We start from the raw sequence: 21,704 nt of genomic DNA on the forward strand, positions 1-21,704 counted from the left end.
TTACGAGACCTATGGTGCATTTGTTTCCGTTAAATTATGTAATACTCCGAAAACGGCGGAAAGGACTTGCGCCCTTGTCCCAGTAGTCTCAGATCGCAGTGCAGTAATTATAACGCTTGGAACGAGGGCACCTGATCGCAGGTATCACGATCACGGATCACCATACGCTCTTTTCCGCCAACGGTGCTTCGCGCCGTACCTGTCCGGCGATTACACAATCTTACGTAACGCGAGAATACACAAACTAACCAGTTTAATCAGAGCCAGAGCAAGAGTATGACGATTAGGTCAACACGTCGCACGGGTTTCGCACCCAGAATGCTCGGAACATCTCATCAATCTCCATTTAAACCGACAAAAAACGATTCACAAAGCTATCATGATCAGTTGTTGTAGTGGCTGACACTGAATGAAGTTAACTTATGCCAGCACACTCTGCATGTTAGCTTCGAGGTTTTGTATTAAATACGAAGCTGATAAAGAAAGCATTTGAACTTGCTCAAGCTTATTCAGAGCTTCAAGGGACCTTACTATGGTTCAGTTTGGAAAAGGGTGGAAGACCGGAGAGCGCCAGATCACTGTACGGGCCTAATTTATCGTGCTACGCTTATGGTAAGTACAATAACAAGTTGGTCAAAGCAGATGGCCAAAACACGCTGAACTGCTTATCTGTACATTTTGCTACAAGAATATTCATCCGCTTCAATATCAATTCCTTTCGGCTTTTTGACCCCAGAACCCTTTATCCGGCTTGTGAACCGCAGTAAAATTTGCTCCCGCTAAATTTACTCCGCTTTTCGACCACCGAAGACTGTTTCCTTCGAAAAGTCTCTCCGGCGGTTGTTTGACATTTGGCCGCTAAGGCAGAGGGAAAAGGAAACAGAGAGGAAAGGCGCCCGCCCGCCTGCTGTTCTACATACTTTGCAAGTTCAATAGATAAGCCACAATTCCCACACATCCACTGCTTAGCCATTGGTCAGCGTAATTGCCAGTGTACGAAGCTCCGCCGCTTTTCCATTGAGCTTTAAGAGAACACCATTTCCTCATTATAACAGTCACCTACAAAAGCCGAGGATTATCGCGCTATCTTCGTAACGATCAACTTCAGAGGGAAAGACAAGAAAGGCAAGGAAGGCGAAATGGGCAATCAGCTGAAGAAAAGGCTGGGAAGAGAGCATTCGCTGATCGCGGTCAAGACCAGCGTGTACACATCACAGCGGGCGGTCTACGATAGATAACAAGATTTCTCTGTCACGTATACACCGCGTGAACACCACTCGCCAACGGTCAGCTGCTTTCGCAGAAATTCTATTTTGCTAGTTGTTAGTTTGCTCATACTGCTGTAACAACGGCTGCTATCGAGAATTTCAAACTGCGTACAATTCCTGATTTGGGATTGCAATGAGAGTGTGTCTGGGATCAGCTGGAGCATTCATTGTTTTCCCGTTGATTCTCTACATACTGCTGCATGATTGCCACGCCGTGGTGTTACGCAATCCGGCCTTCAACATCTGGGGCGATATATTCGGGAATAAGGCAGAGGAACCTCTGCGCAGTCCGGTTATTTTAGGTAAAAAAATTATGGCTAATATGGAGTTCATACCTGAAGCCCAGTTCATATTTTTTTGCTGCTGTTGTAATTTATGTTTATTAAATTGTCAGTGCCGGGAGTCGGTGGAAGTCGGCTGCAGGCCAAACTCAACAAACCCAACACGGTCAGCTTGTTTTGCGCCAAACAGACCAAGGATTACATTGATTTATGGCTGAATGTGGACTTGCTGCTGCCTTATGCACTGGAATGCTGGGTGGACAACATGAAGTCAGTACTTTAATTAAACTATTTCTATACTATTAATAAATAAATCCAAAAATAAATAAATATTAATAAACCAAATATGCTAAAATAATAAAATTAATATACTAATAATAAATTGTAGTCTTTTAACAATAATTACTGCTTTGTAAGCGGCAATAACGATTTGTGATTATAATTATTAATTCCCTATATTTGCTTGTACTTACTGACTAAACTTAAATAAGGCAGCGCAGTTGCACCATCTTAATACAATGTGGCATGAACACCGCATACACCGAGATTAATACACTAAACAATAATAAATAGTTCTAATAATACCGACTTTAATAAAGACATATACTCGTACCTTGCTTAGGGCCTTATTAGGCTATCAAAGCCGGCGCTGTAAATATCTTGGAATTTGTCTACGACCATACCACGTAGAAAACTCCCGATCCCGTTCGATCTCGGAAGATAACCTACGTCGGGCCCGGTTAGTACTTGGATGGGTGACCGCTTGGGAACACCGGGTGTTGTAGACTTTTTGCCTTTTGAACTAAACGGCTTTTTAGCCTGCTAGCTAACTAGGCTTATTTTATCAAATTTTGTTTATTATTAGTTATTTAACTAAAATGGCTTTTTATTAATTCTGTCGGGTTGATTTGGCATCACAAGCGGCGCTATAAATACCTAAGCATTCGTCTACGACCATACCACGTAGAAAACTCCCGATCCCGTTCGATCTCGGAAGATAACCTACGTCGGGCCCGGTTAGTACTTGGATGGGTGACCGCTTGGGAACACCGGGTGTTGTAGACTTTTTGCCTTTTAACTAGACGGCTTTCTGGCCTGTTAGCTAACAATACTTGTTTCATTTATATTTTGTTAATTATTCACGAAAATGTATTAATTAAACGTCTTTTTAATGATTGTGCCGAGTTGACCTGGCCTCACAAGCGGCGTCATAATTCCTAAGCATTCGCCTACGACCATACCACGTAGAAAACTCCCGTATTATCCCGTTCGATCTCGGAAGATAACCTACGTCGGGCCCGGTTAGTATTTGGATGGGTGACCGCTTGGGAACACCGGGTGTTGTAGACTTTTTGCCTTTTTAACTAGACGGCCTTTTAGCCTGTTAGGCTGGTAGCCAACAATTTTAATTTATTTTCATTTTCTTAATTATTCACGCAAATTTATTAATAATTGAATGGCTTTTTAATAATGGTGCCGGGTTTACTTTAGCATAAAACCGGCGTTATGTATACCCTACTCTGGGATCTTACTACGACCATACCATTTAACAAATGAGTGTAATAGTAACGGGTACCGTGGTATATGTAATAATGCACCACCATATTTCTGCATAGTGCAATGCACATAGCATATTCGCAGCAGCGTATCTGTAACCCTTATGCGTTTTTATTAGCGCATGCCAAATAACACGCATACGGTTTATAAAAAGAACAGATTTAACTGCAATAAAAATATTCTCTTCGGCTTATAATTGTTATGCCTTGGCCGCACTATGCACGTATTCTTTAGCGGTAAACGTTTTCTAGGTGGTATGGTCGTAGACAAATGATTAGACGTTTGTAGCGACGGTTGTGATGTCAAGTCAATTACCCGGCACAATTATTAAGAAGCGTTGTTAATTAAGGTCATTTGCATAAATAATTAATAAGTTATAAATACGCACTGAAAGTGCAGTTAGCTAACAGGGCAAAAAGCGGTCTATGTAAAAGGCAAAATGTCGGTCCACCATCCAGGTATGTACTAACTACCAACAGTAATGTGAACTTCATCGGGCTCGGTTACTGCACGGAGGGACGTGCCGGGCGACTGGCGCTGACCGCTTGGCAGCAAAAGGCATTAAGAAATTACGCGTATGATCAAAATTTTTGGTATAAGCAAAATATCAAACCAAACGAAATCAGACTTCCGCTTCCGGACCTTTTGGCATTTATGTTAACTTTAATTATTATGGACCATTTGTACGGCGTGCACGTGTAGTAATGAGCAGTACGAGTACTTAAAACTTATTTCCGGTCCATACAGGCTGCACTACAACAACGTGAGCCGGCGTTCCGAAAATGCACCGGGAGTGGACGTCCGCGTGTACGGTTTCGGCAGCAGCTTGGCGGTCGAGTATGTCAGCAAGGACCTATACCCCTATGGTACTCTATTCCTCTTAAGTTCTTATCATCCTCATGCCGCTGTTTTCATCCAGTTGTACGGGATATTACGGATGCGTATGATCATGATTACTTAACGCAAGGAATATGTATTTTTCTGACTTATACAGATACATCTGGTCTTTTATTACAAAGTATTTGTTTTGATTTGCGTGCATTCGTACACGTACTGTAAAATTTTATCCTCTGCAAAAAAATGCAGCGCAAAACGCTCAGTAACGAAGGAACGTTTTGTTAAATTATTTGTTTGCAGCGAGGTACTTTAAAGACGTAGCGGACATGCTGGTTAGTCAAGGCTACGAAAGGGATATATCGATACGCGCCGCGCCATATGATTTCCGTTTAGCACCCGGTAAACATATGATTACATATCCACTTGTTTTGAGAACGTCCTGTAAAAAATTTAACCCTGAAATTAATCCATAAGCAAACGGAAATTACGTTTACATAAACTTATTACAATCCTTGCAGATGAGCAAACAGAGTACTACAAAGCCTTAAAGAAACTCGTTGAAGAGACACATACCCGTAATCAGAACACCCCCGTGACCTTTATCGCCCACTCCCTGGGCAACCTGCATACGTTATATTTTCTGCAACAACAAACACCAGAATGGACGGCCAAGCATGTCAAAGGCTTCGTTAGTATCGCCGCCCCCTGGGCGGGTGCGATCCGCTCCATAAAAGCGGTCACTTCCGGTAACCAATCCTTCATGAATGCTCTCCATTAATACAACGTTTTTTAATATTCATGTTCTTTTTGGAAATGCAGGTGACAATCTGAACGAAGACATCGTCGATTCGTTGATGGTGCGGGCCGAAGAGCGGACGAATCCCAGCGCCACCTTTCTGTTTCCCAATCGCGAATTTTGGCCGGATTCGTACGTGGTGCTGCAGCGGCCGGGGAAGCAGTACACCGTTGGACGTATTGACCAACTAATTGACGATATCAACGACCGCAGCGTGTGGGACATGTACGGCCGCACCAAGGGCCTGCTGAAACTGCAACCGCCTAGCATACCGGTAAAAACTTGACTATGGAATTTTAACTCTTGCTGCGCTGATTTTCGCCTGATTAATTTTACTTGGATTTATTACGAAGATAATAAATTATGGCTTGTAATTTTCCGGTACATTTTATTCACCTGTGGTATGCACATTTTACTGTATATGACGTAAAATATATTAATCAAGAACATCACAATTTTTATAACATAAAAAGTTCATTAAACTTTTCTGCTCCTTCGATTGTTTCCAAAACTAAAACTCAGTTTCCCCGTTGTATCTCAGTGATAATCTCTGATGTAAAAATGCATGGGAACGGGTTTCGCTAGTGTGTGGTTGCGGTCGTTTGCCCCGCTCTTTGACAAATGGCGATTTTTAACAGATGTTTTGTTTGTACGGCACCGGCGTCCCCACCCCGGCCAGCCTGTACTACGAGCGGGACGACCAGTTCCCCGATCTGACACCCAAAGAGGTCCTGGGCCAGGGCGACGGGTCCGTGAACGACATCAGTCTGGAGGTGTGCGGTCAGTGGGCGAAGAAGCATCCGGAGCGGGTGCGGGTGACGCGCTTTCCCGGCGTCGGACATAAGGAGATCCTGGCGGACCAGGCGGCGCTGGCACATATCCTGGATGTTCTTAATCAATGAGAGTATTTCATTCATTGTATGGGTATTTCCAAATTCCCTTGCTTAGAACAAGAAAACATTAAATCTGTATCAGATTGGGTTGATGTCCAGATAACCGAACATTTATGAAAACAGTTACTGGTCAATGAATATTGTACATTAAACTGTACAATTATTTTTTAAAAAAGTGGAAATCAGTACGCAGTTCAGAAATTTAAGATTAAAATCTACAGACAGTGTGCAATAGGAGCACATATTCAATGCGCATAAATCGCCCGCACTGGCTTCCAACAGAAGAATTTTTTGCGCAGGATGCGTTAAAACGACACATATACTATGTACTTTTTTTAGTCCTACTTTGCACACCTATATATAATTTGTGAACGTTCCAATAAAAACTGCCAAGAAGATACTTTTAATTGTTCGCACATGTGAAATCTTAAGACGCGCGTCACCAGAAAATTCAACACAACCACGTGACTCGTATAAATCACCGGCAGACAACCGGAAGTGAAAGGTCGCACGCAAGTTCCAAGAGCAGTGCCGATTTAGCCCACAGACTGTCAAAATTATCACGAAACGTTTTCAAAATGCCGTGTTATGTTCCATTTACGCTTTAGCCCCGCATTTCCCGCTGTCCTGCGCCGACTCCGGCTTCACCGCCCACTTACTCCCGGCCGTCTCCACCCCGGTGGTGGGGTCCACACACCAGCACTCCTTCCGCTCCACCGTATCGCACTGCTGTGCACTGTACTGCCCGTTCGACGGATTACACTGCGGCTGGTAGCCCTGTTTGCGGAGACGGGCCCGTTTGTGGGCCTGTGCGCACTGGCACACCAGGGTGGGGCTGGAGGTGGGTCCGAGGAGGACGCCGGTGGTCCACAGGTCCACGCAGAACTTCTGTCCGTTGCGCATCGTCTGCACCGGGAGGAGCTGGTTGGTGGTGCTGTTGCATTCCGGCATCCACGAGGAGTCCGACACGTCGACGGAGGCGGCGGAGGCGGATTTCAGGGCGGCGCAGTCGATGGGCCCGTGCTTGCGGGTGGTGTTTTTCGTGTCTACGGAAAGTAATAACTTTAACAAATTTGTTAATTATTTATTTTTATACAAATCAAAGTCACAGCAAAGCTGCCAAAAAATAACAGCGAAAAATGAGCGAAAATTCACGTGCTCATATTTGTTAATGTGATTCCTTATTTTTGTTCTATTAATGTTTCCCTGATATGTCTATGTTTTTTTTCTCCACATCCACAGCATGTTTTTACCGCGGATACAGCACGATAATCAATAGCTGATAAAACATTTGGCAAAATTATTCAAAACGAGGGAATGCTGTTTGCAGTATACACTTGAAAACGCTATTTGTAATTTGTTTTCAATTCGGGAAAATAGTCCAAACTCAGAAAATTAAAGAAATCAAAAAATTAACCAAGATCTCATGGATTACCTAGTGGAATAAAATTCAATACGTATGTATTGTAACCAATTTAGCGGCTACTAAAATTTCCACTCCACTATTCTCAGTAATTTTATCCTCCACTTAGAAACATTTATATACCGTACGTACCACTTCCGGCTGCCCAGCATGCTGTTATGGATAGAAACGCCAGGAAAATAGAATACTGGAAAAACATTTTTATATAAAAACGTTCCACGATGAAGCGATAAAATCCCTGATCCACGAATATTGATTTTAACTCATAAATGCAGTACCAAGCAGCTACACGTCTACCAACGTTGTAATGCGATAGATTACGCAGCAGGTTCTTAACCGACAACTGTCTGCGAAACACGGAAACGATACACATCCCTCTTCATATTAATTTTTCACGATTTCCGGAAAAACTCGCTTTTTATCCCCAAGGCGTAGATGTGTGTACTGTACAATCCATGTGCTGCATGGAAGGAAAACACGTCTTACTATAAACGGTACCCGTTCGTGCATTACATTCGAAAACTAATGCAGGAAATTTCTGCGTGTTACGATTATAAAAATGCATTCCCGGAATGTAAATCACCACTTAATAAAGATACGTTTAACAACACAAACTATGAAATGTAACTGTAATTTCAAGTGTGACACGTGTGTTTGTAGGACAAATGTCTATACTAGAACCGCTAGATTTACTAACAGTTACGGATATACCGATAGCTGAACAAGTTGTAATTAACAAAATCCCACTGGGCCACATGAACGACCGACCGTGTAGAAACGTTTTCGACGATAAACAATAACATTAAGGTCACCAAACACCATGAGCGATTGTAATAGTGGGATGACAAACAATTTATTTGTTATTTATGCAAATGTATTTAATTATAGGACGTTTGGATACGCTATAAATCGCTACCGGTGCTGTAAATCTCTGTGAATTCGTCTACGACCATACCACGTAGAAAACTCCCGTATTATCCCGTTCGACCTCGGAAGATAACCGACGTCGGGCCCGGTTTGTACTTGGATGGGTGACCGGTTGGGAACACCGGGTGTTGTAGACTTTTTGCCCTTTAACTAAACGGCTTTCTGGTTTAATAGCTAACTACACTTGTTTTATTTATATTTTGTCAATTATTCACGCAAATGTATTTAATTAAAATGGCTTTTTAACAATTGTGCCGGCTTGGCTTGCCATCACAACCGGCGCTATAAATATTTAAGCATTCGTCTACGACCATACCACGTCGAAAACTCCCGATTCCGTTCGATCTCGGAAGATAACTTACGTCGGGCCCGGCTAGTACTTGGATGGGTGACCGCTTGGGAACACCGGGTGTTGTAGACTTGTTTGATTTTTAATTAGACTGCTTTTGGCCTGTTAGCAAGCTGTGCTTACTTTATATATATTTAATTAGCGTTAAAGGACTTCGCTTTTTATGGTGTTTGTTTGTGGTTGCCATGAATTTAACCACAGCCTTGCCTGCTGATCATTACTTTAATTCTGCTGTTTTACGCTCCCGCATAGCTTACCAAAAGGACAAAAAGATACAGTAACCGCAATTCGAATGCCAAAAGTCTGCTCAACCATGCAGTGTGCTCAAACGGTCATTAATGTCATTTGAAAGTTCTGGTAGGTACATGCTCAAGGAGTCAAGGGTGTGACTTTGTTAACCTGGCGGTGTGTAAAGGGAATTTAAGTCACAAAATGTTCTAAACTGATGGCAAGCGGCCAGCTGGTGTGACCGCGAATTTGGACGTTTCTCGCGCTACTTGTTGCGGCATCATGCAGGCCCTCTCGAGCAAGCCACATGCGAGCGGTGTATCCATCTGGGCGCGAGCGCAGCAACAGCAACACGCAGCAGTACGAAACACAAACCACCAGACACCGCAGCCGCACTGACGACCTTATCTGCTGCGTCCGTTGGGCTTCACAATCCGTGAACCGTGGGGACTAGAGATTCAGTCTGATTCGCCTGCCTGATAACTGACGAAAAAGATCAAAGTTGAAACAGGAGACCGGCGAAATGCAAGCCACGAAATATCTGCGCCACCGATTATTTGGCTACTGCGATGAAAGCGGGCAGCATGACTGAGAAGATTTATGGGAACTAACCAGAATGTTTCTGGGTCTGACTTTACTTGTGGTACTTTTTTTCTTACGTACAGGACGATTTGAACGCCTAATACTGTATGCTATCCGGTGCTAGCATTGGTAATGGTGACCTTACGTTCTTCTCTTATTTACTGATGGCCGACAGCTTCCTTGAAGCGCTGTAAAAGCAAATCGAGTTGCGATCTCCTAGTCGCATCGTTGAAACTTGTACTGTAATCGAGACCGAATAACCTAACCGGCGGTGAATTTGTAAGCGATCCGATGGTTCTCTCATCTGACCGCTAAGTTTGGGAATACTGTAGTACATACTATAACTGGAGAATGTGGCGATATTGTACCGTATTCCGCTAAAATTTCTATGAATTTCCTGAAAGCCTTGCATTAAACTAAAAACCTAAACAAGAAGGATAATCAATTAGGTATAGAAAACGACTTTGTTATATGGCATACCTATGTATATAACAACGATATTATACGGATTGTTTCAGCTCAATTAAAGTACTGTACTGTATAGCGTATACGCGTGCATAACTGCAAGAAAGTTTTATGCAAAGATTGTTCATGTATAGTGTAGTTAGTACGTACAGGTACACGTGCCGGCTGATCAATCAACATTTTCCTGACAAAACAAACACACACCATTGTTGATCGAATCGGCCTAATCAGCGTTTATCTATCGGCACAATGACGATGTCAGCAGCGACTGGCAAAGCGACCGTGAAACCGTTCTGCTTCTACATGTATAACCACTTTATCGGCAGTTTACTTTTCGCATCGCAATAAGCACTGCAGTAACAAAACTAACACACTGTTAGTTAAAGCGAACACTTTTGCGTCACACCAGTCTATCGCAGCAAAATGAACAGCTTTTTCTTGATTCTGGGTATAATGTTCTGGCCGTTGGCTATTAACAGCCAACGTCCGTATTCCCGATGCCGCTGCATGCCGGACACGCCGTGTTGGCCGACAGCGCAGGAGTGGAACGGATTGAACGCTTCCCTAAGCGGGCGTCTGGTGCAACCACAGCCATCAGGTTAACTTCAATTTGAGCAACCGAAAATCCCCGCCGTTTTGTAACCGTTGCGTATTATCCAGGGTATCCATGCTATCGTGGCGCCGGTTATAACATCACCGCCTGCTCCCAGATGAAGACATCGCGCTCTAACGCTTACTACCGCCGCGACTTGCCCGGCACGACGCAGTCCGAGAACTGGGAAGAGGCGGGGGAGAATGGACGGTGTGCTCTGGAGACCGCCGACGGACGCTTCGCTGTCTGCCATCGCGGGCGGGTGTCGGTCTACGGCGTCCAGGTGGAGTCGGTTAAGGATGTCCAGACCGCGGTTAAATTCGCTGCCTCACATAATCTCCGGTTGGTTGTGAAGTCCACTGGGCATGATTATATGGGGAGGAGCTCGGCGGCCGGCTCCTTCCTGATCTGGATGCAAAAGTAGGTTTTCTCCTTATGGGTGACGATAAACAGTATTTAGCTTTACTTAAAGGATCTGGCCTGGTGCATAGCATGAAGTTCGAGTACATCCATGTGAACTTCTGCTATTACGCACTCCCAGACACGTTTTTGTATTGCTTTATGAGGTTTTGTAGCCAAAGGATTGGCTTGTGTACGTAAGTCCTAAAAGTGCATGCAAAATGGTTTGCATTCACGAAAACTTCGCTTTCGCTCGCTTCAAAACACTTTTTTGCAGTGTTTTTGGCATTCTGTAACCAAATAACTTGTATACATTGGCGTAAAAACCGTTTGTGCGGGCAACATTCGGTTGCGGAGTTATGTGAGATTGGATCCAACAAATGTAAACGCGAACAGGTGTACCAAAGGTCTCGTTATAGACCGGCATTTTGCACGTAGACGCACATGTGCACTGTATGTACAAAGACAAGTATCATGATGTATGTATTGTACAATACAAAGAGCGGCTTCAGTATACCGAACCAAAATTATAGCACTGTAGCAACTTTTATAGGTTTTTAAAATTCATTTCAAAATTTAAGAAAGTGGCAGAATTCAGATTTGGTGTTAACACCGTCCCAATTTCAGGATGAAGGGAATCACGTACAGCAGCGCCTTCGTCCCGAAAAACTGCCCTCGCGAACCAGCGACCCCGGCCGTGACAGTCACCGGGGGAACCGGATGGGGCGAAGTCTACGACTACGTCGAGCAGAACTTCGGCAACAAACTTGTTATACTAGGAGGCAACGCGGCCACCGTGGGCGCCGCGGGGGGCTTCGCCTTGGGCGGGGGTCACGGCGCCCAGTCCCCGTGGCTGGGCCTGGCCGTGGACAACGTCCTGGAGCTGCAGGTGGTCACGGCCGACGGCCAGCTGCGGACGCTCAACAAATGCCAGGAACCGGATCTCTTCTGGGCCCTGCGGGGCGGCGGGGGCGGGACCTTCGGGGTGGTGACGGCGGTGACGCACAAACTGAACCCCGGGGCTGCGGAGTACACCAGTTACGCGGTGGTGGCCTTCTCCAGTGATTTCCAGCCGCTGACGGGGGAACAGATGGAGGCGCTGCTGGAGGTGTGGGCGAGTTATACGCCGATTCTGGAGGAGGTCCCCTGGGGAGGGTACTTCCAGTTTGTCACCGGCATCGGGTTCTTTATCAGCATCTTGGCGCCGTTGAATGAGGCTGCGGCCAGCCAGACCGTTGTACCGTTGACGAATGGGCTGTTGGCGTTGCAGACGAAAGGCATCACGATCGTCGGGGTGAATCAGACCAATCCTGAGCAGTATACGCGACCTTTCAAAAGTTTCCGGGTACGATCAAAGTATTGCACATATATGTATACCCAGAATTTTTGTATCCAGTATTTTAATAATATAAGTTGTATTAATGTATATTAAGGATTATTAACCAAAATAAATAATATACTTAATTAATTATCACCTTGTTAATTGTGGTAAATATGTAAATACGTCGTAAATTATGCGTCGTAATGCTATGAGTGTATTGTGCACAGTCCCTTCTCGTGCTACTCGTATTATAAATTGGGATAAATTCTTCATTTGATGTATTTACTGAGTGGTGCTCACTGTTGTTCATATTGTGAAATAAAAATGAAAACTGATAACGTAAGTGCTTAAATAACTGGCTGTCAATTTTTCCACAGCAATGGCACTCCTGGACGGGCCGACTCTTCTCCCCCGAGACCGGCACCGACGCCACGGGCGGGCGCACCATCCTAGGCTCCCGCCTCGTCCCCGTGTCAGCCCTCTCCAACCCCCGCCTCTTCGCCAAGACTATCGTGGATGGCATGCGGGCCAACGGCCTCCTCTGGGGCATGCTGGGCCACTTCGTCAACGGGAAGGGCGTCCGCGCGCGGGACCCCCACGGCACCGAGACCTCGGTGACCCCCGCCTGGCGGCGCTCCGTCTACCACGTGGTCATGTTCATCGGCTGGTCCTACGAGACCACCGACGCCGAACTGGCCAACCTGACGAACGCCCTGAACGCGGGGGTCCAGGTATGGCGGGACGCGTATCCCGGGGCGGGAGCGTACGGGAACGAGGCGTTCACCGCGGAGCCGCGCTGGCAGGAGGCGTTCTGGGGCGCGGAGAATTACGGCCGGCTGTACAGGATCAAGATGGCCGTGGATCCCGCCGGGCTATTCACCTGTCCGCAGTGTGTCGGCTGTGAGATGTGGGATGCCGAGGGAGTGTGTCAGAAATGAGGCCGGTGTGGATGCAGCACACGCCGGGTTAATTGTATGTGCTTAAGTGCCGCACCATGGGTGCTTGAATTAAACGGTGCCACGCGATGGGTCAATTAAACTATCTGTAATCAAATTATTTCTTCCTTGCTGCTCTAGCTGTAGTTCATGTATCCGCTGAATTTTTGCACATTGCGTGACTTCTTGCTCTTAAATCCTCGATTTCTTACATAATCAAATTTATGTTGCAAGTATAAAATATAATTGATCTGCAATTTTTTAGCAATTTGTAATTTTTTTTTCGTTATAAAAATTAAAAAAATTCGCACTTATATGAACATTATAAAATACATACAGAGTATTGCATGCGCATGAAGCTTACGAAGTATATACAGATACAAACACTAAAGTCAATAAAAATAAATGCGTTTTTCATTTAATACGGACGCTCCCAAATACGAGCTATGAAATCAGCATTTATTTTGTTTGTAAGATACAGCATAAAGGTCACCACGCATTTTTTATAATGAAAAGCCCAAACTACTATAGTGAGTGCAAAAGGTCACCGAAAAACACAAGTCTGCTCTGAGCATGTTCCACTAATAAGCATAGCGTATAATAAATTCAGTAAGCGCCCGACGATTCCCACCGTGCCTCTTTATCCGCTTCCGGCCAGGGCGTGAACACGGACCGCGGATGAAGAAGAATGGGCTTCCCGCCCTTGAAGATCTTCGCAAAATCCATGTTTTCCGCATTAAGCACCGGCAGCTTCAATGTCTTCAGTTTCGGCGGGAGGATGCTGGGCTGGCTGGCGTTGAAGGCCGGCCGGAACATCCGCAAGGAGCCGGCCCGCAGGGACGACCCCATGGGGATGCTCTTCAGCCGGCCGAACAGGCGGAACGCCGCCAGGGGGTCCTTTTCGCGGGCTAGCATGGCCATCATGAAGAAGCGGATCAGATGGCGTTTGCAGTCTTCGTAGGCGCCGCAACGGCCGGCGGATGTGCCGGGCGGGAGGGGTGAGGAGGCCGGGCGGAAGATGCCGGCGAGTACGGGACGGATGGTGGTCGGTGCCGGTGTGGTGGTGGTGGTCGTGGTGGTGGGGGTGGTGGCGAAGACGACGCCCGGAGCGAACACCGGGATGTCGCGTGACCGGGACAGGCTCTGCATGTCTGTATAAAAATTGCAAATTATTTTTCTGATTTCCGGCGATATATGATTATTTTTCCTGCCATTAGCGGAGTGTATGAATTGCTGCTATGCCAACGACCAGTACGTACGTTGTGCATGTACACATAATAAATCATGTTACAGTGCTATCATGCAGACCAAGCTGAAATTAGACCGTTTCTTCGCAGTAAACTTAAAGTGCTCTGTAACTTAAAGTGCATTTTTTTAACTCATTAGTTTGCAACTGTGGTTAGTGTTGTGGACGTTCTTTATCTTAAAGGGACTCAGAGGGTTTCTTTTATTTACAGAACACTCAAAAATTCGAATATATCGGCTGGTTCATCTTTAAACTAAAATCTTTGAGTGAGCATCGAGAGGTACTATTAAAAATCAATTAATAATGACTGTACAACTGTTAATAAATAGTTTAATCGTGTTGCTGAAATAAAATTTGGTCACGCTGTATTCACTAATTACTACGTGGCAAAACGTATACTGTGGTGACTATTTGATGGCGGAGCTATAACTAGCACGCACACTATATTATAGCAAAGATTTAACAAGCAATAAAAAGGAAGAAAATGCATGGGCGCTGGCACGGCTTCACCAGTAGAAAACGGTAAAATACGACGAGCGTTGTGAAAGGTGAACAATTGCCGGGAGATTATAAAATTTCCAAAATATCTGACGTCCAAGATCTTCACTTTAACTAGTTTTTACGCATACATATACAAAAGTAAACAGAATGTAAAATACCAGCCTCCCACACTGTTGCAAACTTGCAATACGAACCGATATTAGCGGTCCAGACTTAATAAATAACGATCGTTTTGCCACTGACTCAAACATTTTAGTAGATAAGGCTTTTACTGTGTGAGTGCTGTAATTCTCCATCACAGTATACAATGCTTACTCAATCATAATTTGTAGTTGGCACATTTTCGTGTAAATGTCTAAAGTAATGACACATATGTACAGCAATTATTTTTGAAAATTTTGCACTTTCATGTACTAGGTAATAATTACCTAGTATTAATTATTAAAATGCGTGGGTGATCACTGATCAGTTGTTGAAAAGACATACTTGTAGCGAAAAAGATCGATAGTTAAAAAAGGCCCGCGTAGCACTTATAGTCAACAAAAAACAAGCGTACTGGTTCGGAAAACGTTGGTTTGCCGTTGCGAGCAAAAAAGATTAATTTTTTAAGCTTGATTACTGCATCTGAGGTTCTAATAATTTTATCGCTACACATAGCGACTTGGCAGCCGCTGCACTACGATATTCTTCTAACGATGATGTGTGTTACGCTCACTGTTACCACTTACACTTTAATACACGCATTTGGCACGTAAACGCGTATCAGTAGAAAGATCTTTTACACACTTAACCCAAGTTTCACCATATTTTTAAAATGTTAAAATAAATTTTAAAATTCGAAAACAGTGCTAGAACGGTGTTGATTCGGTGTTAAACCGATCTTCATACTAAATCTGCATTTGCAGACAAAATTTTAATTAAAGGCGTGCATGCACAAAGTATCATAACTACTCGTATAGTTCGCCTTTCATTTGGCTGAACGGAAATGATGTTATGATTTTTTTTGTTAATTGATACTTTTGTATTACATTCCCCAGCACGAATCCCTAATAAAAACCACCCAACGTTAGCTGCTCTACTTAACGCAACCTTTGTTGACCGCCTGCAATTCCTTACCGCCAGTCACCACGGGTATGCGGGGCCCGGCGTGTCCCCCCTCCCCATCCCGGACATTCCCCTGGGTCATATCCGTGGTGCGGAACAGACGCAGTGCAAAGCCATCACTATACTCCACAACATCCCAGCACACGATCAAACACAGGCAGAACGCAACAGTAAAGGTCATCGTTTATTATCCCGCAACCAGCGCGACGACAGCAACAGGGCAAGACGTACCGGGAACACTTTGCACTAAGAGGGTCATGATAGTGTTAAAAAATATAGGGACAAACCGGATATGAATCAGCCCAGGACGATCCTTGATATTTGCGAAATATGCTCGAAGGAAAAGATTAAAGTCCTGATCGGTCTATTAAAAGATTACACTGGACGTTGCTGTCTCCATTAAGCGATAGCAAGAATCGGTGAAACGAACGATCAAAGCGGATGATGTGACAACGGCTTTTAGTCTAAGCGAATGCGATATAAAACATCATGATGCGGATTATGATAATGCCGGCTTGATTGGCGGTGTAATTACGCCGGCGATCGCGGCACAGCGCGTTTTGTTACGCAAATAACGATCCCAGGTTGGATGATGTGGATCGATGGGGAGTGAAGCGCTGCTGCTGCGGAAGAGGATTATTTTGCGTGCGGACACGATGGGAATTACGCGGGATTGCAGTAACCGGGCCTCGATATAACGACCCTGTACCCGGTCGGCGGCGCAATAAAGACGCGTCAGAATGGCGGTAATTCAGCGGGGAATTGGCGGTCGTAAATGGAAGCTGCCGGATGCTCATACGGGCGTCGTATACGGGGGGAGAGGGATAAGGTGATGCGCTGTATTCGGCCGGGGCACTGGGAGCGGGGTACTGGACGTAAGGGTTGGTTTGGCTCTGGTATTCGGAATCTGCAGAAAAATGGGCTAACCCTATTTAACCGAAACATTTTCCTGCACATTGCACAGAGCGGAAGTGCTCTACTTTCTATCAGTAATCAAATTGTTGATGCAATTACATGTACATTTTCGAAACCGTATATTCGGCTATTCACGTGCTCATAACAGATATTTAAAAATTACATAAACAACGGAAGAAGCGGCATTACGGGATTACATGTATAAAAACAGAAGTGCATTTAACGGGAGTTTTCTTCGTGGTATTGTCGTAGACGAATGCTGGGATATTTACTACGCCCGTCGCCGGTTAAGATGCCAAGTCAACCCGGCAAAATTACTAAAATGCCATTCTATCGTAATTTAAACTTAAAAACATTTGCCTGAATAATTACCACGTTATGGTTAATATGAACATAAAGCGATTTTAAATACTGTAAATCCATTTGCATCAAAATAATCAACAAACGGAAAATACTAGAAGTGAAATTAGATAACAAGCCGAAAAGCCGTTTATTATAGTTAATCAAAATGGCAAAAAGTCTACAACACCCGGTGTTCCCAAGCGGTCACCCATCCAAGTACTAACCGGGCCCGACGTAGGTTATCTTCCGAGATCGAAAGGGATCGGGAGTTTTCTACGTGGTATGGTCGTAGACAAATGCTTAGATATTTGTAACACCGGTTCTGATGCCGAATCAACCCGGCACAATTAATAAAAAGCCATTTTAATTAAATACATTTGTGTGAATAATTAACAAAATATAAATAAAATAAATATAGTTTGCTATTAACCAAAAAGCCGTCTATGTAAAAGGCAAAAAGTCTACAACACCCGGTGTTCCCAAGCGGTCACCCATCCAAGTACTAACCGGGCCCGACGTAGGTTATCTTCCGAGATCGAACGGGATCGGGAGTTTTCTACGTGGTATGGTCGTAGACAAATGCTTAGATATTTGTAACACCGGTTCTGATGCCGAATCAGCCCGGCACAATTAATAAAAAGCCATTTTAATTAAATACATTTGTGTGAATAATTAACAAAATATAAATAAAATAAATATAGTTTGCTATTAACCAAAAAGCCGTCTATGTAAAAGGCAAAAAGTCTACAACACCCGGTGTTCCCAAGCGGTCACCCATCCAAGTACTAACCGGGCCCGACGTAGGTTATCTTCCGAGATCGAACGGGATAATACGGGAGTTTTCTACGTGGTATGGTCGTAGACGAATGCTCAAGTATTCATAACGCCGATTGTGATGCCGAATGAAACAGCGCAATTATTAAAAAGGTTTTTGTAACACGGGCTCTAATATCGAACTGCACGGTTGTTCTACCGTTGCAAAAAGATCAATTTTTCTTAATTAAATTTCAATTCAATATAGTCTTAACTAAGACAACTAATTAAGTACTAGCATCTTCCTCCGCCGTTGCAACATAGTAATGCTTTTGTCCGCTTACAATCAGAGCCGGCGGCGTCGTATTCCGTCACCTGCGACGCGTACTGTCCCACTGCCGGCCCATACTGCGGAACCGGCGGCGGCTCAAACTCCGATACGGACGCCGGGGGAGGCACATAGGGTGCCGGCCTCTGCACCGGCGGCTTGGCACTGTCATCCGTCGCGTTCCCGTCGTCCACGATAACCTCAATCTCCGGACCTTCATCGTCTTCCTCCTCTACTTCTTCCGGCTCTTGGGGTGGCATTTGATAGATAATGTACTGGATGGGCTGTGGAGGCGGGGCCGGAGGATACACCACCCCGGCGTAGAAGGTACACAAGGGTCCATAAATGTATGTCTTGACGGAGATGTTGTAGGGGTTATTCAAATTGTTCTCATTCATCACCTGGGCTTGGTTGTTCTCGTTGGTATTGGTGACGGCGTTGGTGTTATTGATGGTCAGGTAGAAGTTGCTGACGTTATTACAGAAGTTATTGTACGCGCCATAATCGATGCCTCGGCCCGCCACTGGGTACGGATACGCGTAGGAATATGGTTGACCGTAGGCTGAAAAGTCCTTAATATTTAACTGATTTACATTCACTTATTTTTTTATAATTATTATTTTAATAATTTGTCGATTTTCATTATTTCTGTATTTCTGTTTGATTGATTTTCAAAATATGTCGGATTTTTGGGAGTATAATGTTTTGTTACGCTTATATTCTGTAAGAAATATTTAACTTATTTTCCCCGTAATTATGTTTTTCCAAATACCTATATGTGAAATTATCAAATTGGTCCTGAAAAACAACAGAAATAATTAACCAGAGCTTACCGTAATTGTTATACGATCCATTGTAGTTTGTTGAATTATACGTTGCTCCAGTGTACTGCTCTTCAGTAAACGGGATTGCGGAAAATAAAATTGCAATAATTACAAAAAAACTGAAGTTACCATAAAATTTCAGACAACTGAATGTCGAAATAAACTGAAGAAAAGTTTTCTGGCATTTTCTGCGACTTTGTTCTTGCGCATGCACTGCCATCGCTAAACTCTGTAATATGCATTGTAACGGCGCGATATTCGCGGCGGATGTGGTGGCTGTTTTCACAAGTTCAGTTCTGCCGTGATTCTGGGTTATCGTATTAATTAGCCAATTTTTGCAGATCGTACTTGTGAGTTGTCGCGGATTCGTCATAAGTATGTCGAGGAGTTGTAGCGCAAATTACATGGTATCTCCGTTAAAATGCAACAACACCCCTGGCACATTGCCGGTTGCAGCGTGTACCGCATCGTCATTATGCAATGCACAGCCATTATTAAATAAATAATTTTGTATTCCGCATGTGTCGTGGTGTTAATGCTGTTATGGGAGTTTATGGGTTTTCTACCGGCAGTTGTGCATAAATTGTTTGGTCAGTTTTCGTGTGCCAGTAACGGTCTCACCTCTCGGCCGAAGATGGCACTGCCGTCATTTCCGGTTATGATTGCAATCACACCATTTATATTTAAATGGTTTTGTGGATAGAACCGTGGTTTTGAATCGGTGCTCCTTACTTTTCGCCGCAGTTTATATATGTAGTTATGTACCGGGTGGCCGAACAAAATGTCACCCTAGGCGTTTGTTTTGCCCTGCGCGAACCACTTAACGTAATTTAAACCGGATAGACTCATTCGATAGACAATTTCATAAGCTACTCAAAACACTCAAATATTTTTCTAAAAAATTGAGACTCCTCGTTAACAACGGCGCCAAGTGAAATCGTGTAGAAATTTTTAGTGTCCCAGCTCGCATAGTTAAAAATTGCGCCTAACTTTTTGTCCTTGCACATGATTTCGAGTTTTTTAAATGTTTTATTTAGAGCAGCACTTTCTCTTTCAGCCGGGAAAATATTGTTGGGATGATGCATGCACTGGATGAGCTAGGCACTAAGCAACCTTTTTGACCATTCGAAAAAATTACGATTTTTTTCGTTTGTTTTTATAAGTATTTTAGTTACAATTTTTTTGTTCAGTACTGGGTGCAATGAAGAGCGCCGCTTCAACTGGAAACTGTAGGTGGGTGAGTACTCTTTTAAACACGGGTGTGAACCAGGACTGCATTCGAAGCGATGGTCTGCAAATTGTTTTCAAAAAGTCCGCTACCCCGTTTCATGAAGATGAAATGTAAGAAGTACCAAATCTTTCGCCCGTTGCCCAGCCAGGGTCACTAGAATGTTTTTATTCTTTACAGTAAAAAAAACCAGGAACAATCCCCCTTTCCGAAAAAGCAACGTCATAAACAATAACCTACTTGGTTGAATATCTACAATTTAAATTTGAAAATAGGGAAATTTGAATTTTTGTTTCCAGGACATCACTCAGTTCCACCCATTTTCTCAAAATATTTCTGGAAAAAAGGAAACTCATTTATATTGTTGGTTTAACTTAACTTTCTTGTGTCATGAAAAATGCTCTTTCGAATAAAACTAAATCATGTCAATCAAGCACCGGATTGGCCCAGGGCACCATATTAATCCAGGGTGACATTTTGTTCGGCCACCCGGTACAGTGCTATGTTAGGAGAAGAGCAACCGAAATGAACTTTAACTAAGATGCAATTACAATCCCCCTTCTTAAATTAGCTATGTTATATGTAAACGCAGAGGTCATTCGAAGTTCAACGTTTTAATTATTAATTAAGTTTGTGTTAAAAACATAAAAAGTAACAAATCTCTTGGCTTAATATGGTATGTGCTTAGTTCGGCACTCGGCATCACAACCGGCGTTATAAACGCCTGAGCGTTCGTCTACGACCATACCACGTAGAAAATTCCCGATCTCGGACGATAACCTACGTCGGGACCGGTTAGTACTTGGATGGGTGACCGCTTGTTGTAGACTTTTTTGCTTTTTAACTATGTAGACGGCTTTTTGGTCTGTTAGCTAACTACGAGTATACTTATTTTATTTATATTTTATTAATTATTCAGGCAAATGTGTTTGGTTAGAATGGCTTTTTAATAATTGTGCCGGGTAGTTCGACATCGCAACCGGCGTCATACATATTTAAGCATTTGTCTACGACCATACCACGTAGAAAACTCCCGATCCCGTTCGATCTCGGAAGATAACCTACGTCGGGCCCGGTTAGTACTTGGATGGGTGACCGCTTGGGAACACCGGGTGTTGTAGACTTTTTGCCTTTTGAATTAAACGGCTTTTTAGCCTGCTAGCTAACTATGCTTATTTTATTTAAATTTTGTTTATTCTTAGTTATTTAACTAAAATGGGTTTTTATTAATTCTGTCGGGTTGATTTGGCATCACAACCGGCGCTATAAATACCTAAACATTCGTCTACGACCATACCACGTAGAAAACTCCCGATCCCGTTCGATCTCGGAAGATAACCTACGTCGGGCCCGGTTAGTACTTGGATGGGTGACCGCTTGGGAACACCGGGTGTTGTAGACTTTTTGCCTTTTAAGTTCTAACTAGCTCAGTCTTAGGCCTGTTTGTCCGTGCATAAAATAACAAAAGGTAAAATTTGAATATTTATTTTGATAAGCCAGTGACAATAAATTTTTAATAAACTTAATTTCGTAAAAAATTTCAGATAAGCCATTAAACTTTAGTCTTTGAGGAAAGCCTAAAAAGTCGAAAAATCAAAGTTAAAATTGTC

The 21,704-nt window shown here is 43.7% G+C and overlaps 4 protein-coding genes, 8 non-coding genes and 2 pseudogenes across 13 annotated transcripts; 9 read left to right on the forward strand and 5 right to left on the reverse strand.

The window, feature by feature from the left end:
* The first annotated feature begins 1,401 nt into the window (after nt 1-1,401).
* Nucleotides 1,402-5,641, forward strand: LOC129582951 (phospholipase A2 group XV-like). Its single transcript, XM_055474583.1, has 7 exons — nt 1,402-1,570; nt 1,663-1,819; nt 3,854-3,972; nt 4,244-4,342; nt 4,462-4,689; nt 4,763-5,013; nt 5,378-5,641. The coding sequence occupies exons 1-7, from the start codon at nt 1,402-1,404 to the stop codon at nt 5,639-5,641; spliced, it is 1,287 nt and encodes a 428-aa protein (XP_055330558.1).
* Nucleotides 2,219-2,337, forward strand: LOC129583158 (5S ribosomal RNA). The gene has a single exon (XR_008689743.1). It is a non-coding gene; the product is annotated as a 5S ribosomal RNA (ribosomal RNA).
* Nucleotides 2,496-2,614, forward strand: LOC129583159 (5S ribosomal RNA). Its single transcript, XR_008689744.1, has one exon. It is a non-coding gene; the product is annotated as a 5S ribosomal RNA (ribosomal RNA).
* On the forward strand, nt 2,777-2,899 carry LOC129583181 (5S ribosomal RNA; annotated as a pseudogene).
* A 380-nt stretch (nt 5,642-6,021) lies between the features above and the next one.
* Nucleotides 6,022-7,388, reverse strand: LOC129583082 (uncharacterized). The gene is made up of 2 exons (XM_055474790.1): nt 7,188-7,388; nt 6,022-6,678 (listed from the first exon to the last, which is right to left on the reverse strand). Exons 1-2 carry the CDS (start codon nt 7,252-7,254, stop codon nt 6,230-6,232), a joined length of 516 nt encoding a protein of 171 aa, XP_055330765.1. The 5' UTR covers nt 7,255-7,388; the 3' UTR covers nt 6,022-6,229.
* Nucleotides 7,389-7,996: 608 nt separating this feature from the next.
* LOC129583183 (5S ribosomal RNA) lies at nt 7,997-8,119 on the forward strand (annotated as a pseudogene).
* Nucleotides 8,120-8,284: 165 nt separating this feature from the next.
* LOC129583177 (5S ribosomal RNA) lies at nt 8,285-8,403 on the forward strand. Its single transcript, XR_008689761.1, has one exon. It is a non-coding gene; the product is annotated as a 5S ribosomal RNA (ribosomal RNA).
* A 1,519-nt stretch (nt 8,404-9,922) lies between these two features.
* On the forward strand, nt 9,923-13,167 carry LOC129583005 (uncharacterized). The gene is made up of 4 exons (XM_055474669.1): nt 9,923-10,204; nt 10,267-10,618; nt 11,225-11,942; nt 12,296-13,167. Exons 1-4 carry the CDS (start codon nt 10,030-10,032, stop codon nt 12,854-12,856), a joined length of 1,806 nt encoding a protein of 601 aa, XP_055330644.1. The 5' UTR covers nt 9,923-10,029; the 3' UTR covers nt 12,857-13,167.
* A 207-nt stretch (nt 13,168-13,374) lies between these two features.
* Nucleotides 13,375-19,092, reverse strand: LOC129583096 (uncharacterized). Of its 2 annotated transcripts, XM_055474812.1 has the most exons (4): nt 18,876-19,092; nt 18,059-18,604; nt 15,717-16,611; nt 13,375-14,004 (listed from the first exon to the last, which is right to left on the reverse strand). In XM_055474812.1, exons 3-4 carry the CDS (start codon nt 15,883-15,885, stop codon nt 13,460-13,462), a joined length of 714 nt encoding a protein of 237 aa, XP_055330787.1. In that variant the 5' UTR covers nt 15,886-16,611; nt 18,059-18,604; nt 18,876-19,092; the 3' UTR covers nt 13,375-13,459. The 2 variants fall into 2 exon arrangements, with proteins under 2 accessions (XP_055330787.1, XP_055330786.1); XM_055474811.1 differs by lacking the exon at nt 13,375-14,004 and having other exon boundaries at nt 15,885-16,611.
* On the reverse strand, nt 17,137-17,255 carry LOC129583167 (5S ribosomal RNA). The gene has a single exon (XR_008689752.1). It is a non-coding gene; the product is annotated as a 5S ribosomal RNA (ribosomal RNA).
* Nucleotides 17,420-17,538, reverse strand: LOC129583160 (5S ribosomal RNA). Its single transcript, XR_008689745.1, has one exon. It is a non-coding gene; the product is annotated as a 5S ribosomal RNA (ribosomal RNA).
* LOC129583178 (5S ribosomal RNA) lies at nt 17,703-17,825 on the reverse strand. The gene has a single exon (XR_008689762.1). It is a non-coding gene; the product is annotated as a 5S ribosomal RNA (ribosomal RNA).
* Nucleotides 19,093-21,099: 2,007 nt separating the features above from the next.
* LOC129583161 (5S ribosomal RNA) lies at nt 21,100-21,218 on the forward strand. Its single transcript, XR_008689746.1, has one exon. It is a non-coding gene; the product is annotated as a 5S ribosomal RNA (ribosomal RNA).
* Nucleotides 21,219-21,377: 159 nt separating this feature from the next.
* Nucleotides 21,378-21,496, forward strand: LOC129583162 (5S ribosomal RNA). The gene has a single exon (XR_008689747.1). It is a non-coding gene; the product is annotated as a 5S ribosomal RNA (ribosomal RNA).
* The last annotated feature ends 208 nt before the right edge of the window (nt 21,497-21,704 follow it).

Source organism: Paramacrobiotus metropolitanus, unplaced genomic scaffold (assembly GCF_019649055.1).
Source record: "Paramacrobiotus metropolitanus isolate TYO unplaced genomic scaffold, Prichtersi_v1.0 Parri_scaffold0000009, whole genome shotgun sequence".
NCBI classification, from domain to species: Eukaryota; Metazoa; Tardigrada; class Eutardigrada; order Parachela; family Macrobiotidae; genus Paramacrobiotus; species Paramacrobiotus metropolitanus.

Bases quoted from the DNA above. Each gene is read 5' to 3' on its own strand.
- LOC129582951 (XM_055474583.1), top strand. From the start codon at position 1,402: ATGAGAGTGTGTCTGGGATCAGCTGGAGCATTCATTGTTTTCCCGTTG. The intron at 1,820-3,853 runs GTCAGTACTTTA...CGGTCCATACAG, and splicing joins TGCTGGGTGGACAACATGAA to GCTGCACTACAACAACGTGA. The intron at 4,690-4,762 runs GTAACCAATCCT...TTGGAAATGCAG, and splicing joins CATAAAAGCGGTCACTTCCG to GTGACAATCTGAACGAAGAC.
- LOC129583005 (XM_055474669.1), top strand. From the start codon at position 10,030: ATGAACAGCTTTTTCTTGATTCTGGGTATAATGTTCTGGCCGTTGGCT. The intron at 10,205-10,266 runs GTTAACTTCAAT...CGTATTATCCAG, and splicing joins GGTGCAACCACAGCCATCAG to GGTATCCATGCTATCGTGGC. The intron at 11,943-12,295 runs GTACGATCAAAG...ATTTTTCCACAG, and splicing joins GACCTTTCAAAAGTTTCCGG to CAATGGCACTCCTGGACGGG.
- LOC129583082 (XM_055474790.1), bottom strand. From the start codon at position 7,254: ATGTTTTTCCAGTATTCTATTTTCCTGGCGTTTCTATCCATAACAGCA. The intron at 6,679-7,187 runs GTACGTACGGTA...TACTTTCCGTAG, and splicing joins ATGCTGGGCAGCCGGAAGTG to ACACGAAAAACACCACCCGC.
- LOC129583096 (XM_055474811.1), bottom strand. From the start codon at position 19,086: ATGGCAGTGCATGCGCAAGAACAAAGTCGCAGAAAATGCCAGAAAACT. The intron at 18,605-18,875 runs GTAAGCTCTGGT...AGGACTTTTCAG, and splicing joins TGGATCGTATAACAATTACG to CCTACGGTCAACCATATTCC. The intron at 16,612-18,058 runs GTAAGCGGACAA...ATTTTTCTGCAG, and splicing joins CGACGCCGCCGGCTCTGATT to ATTCCGAATACCAGAGCCAA.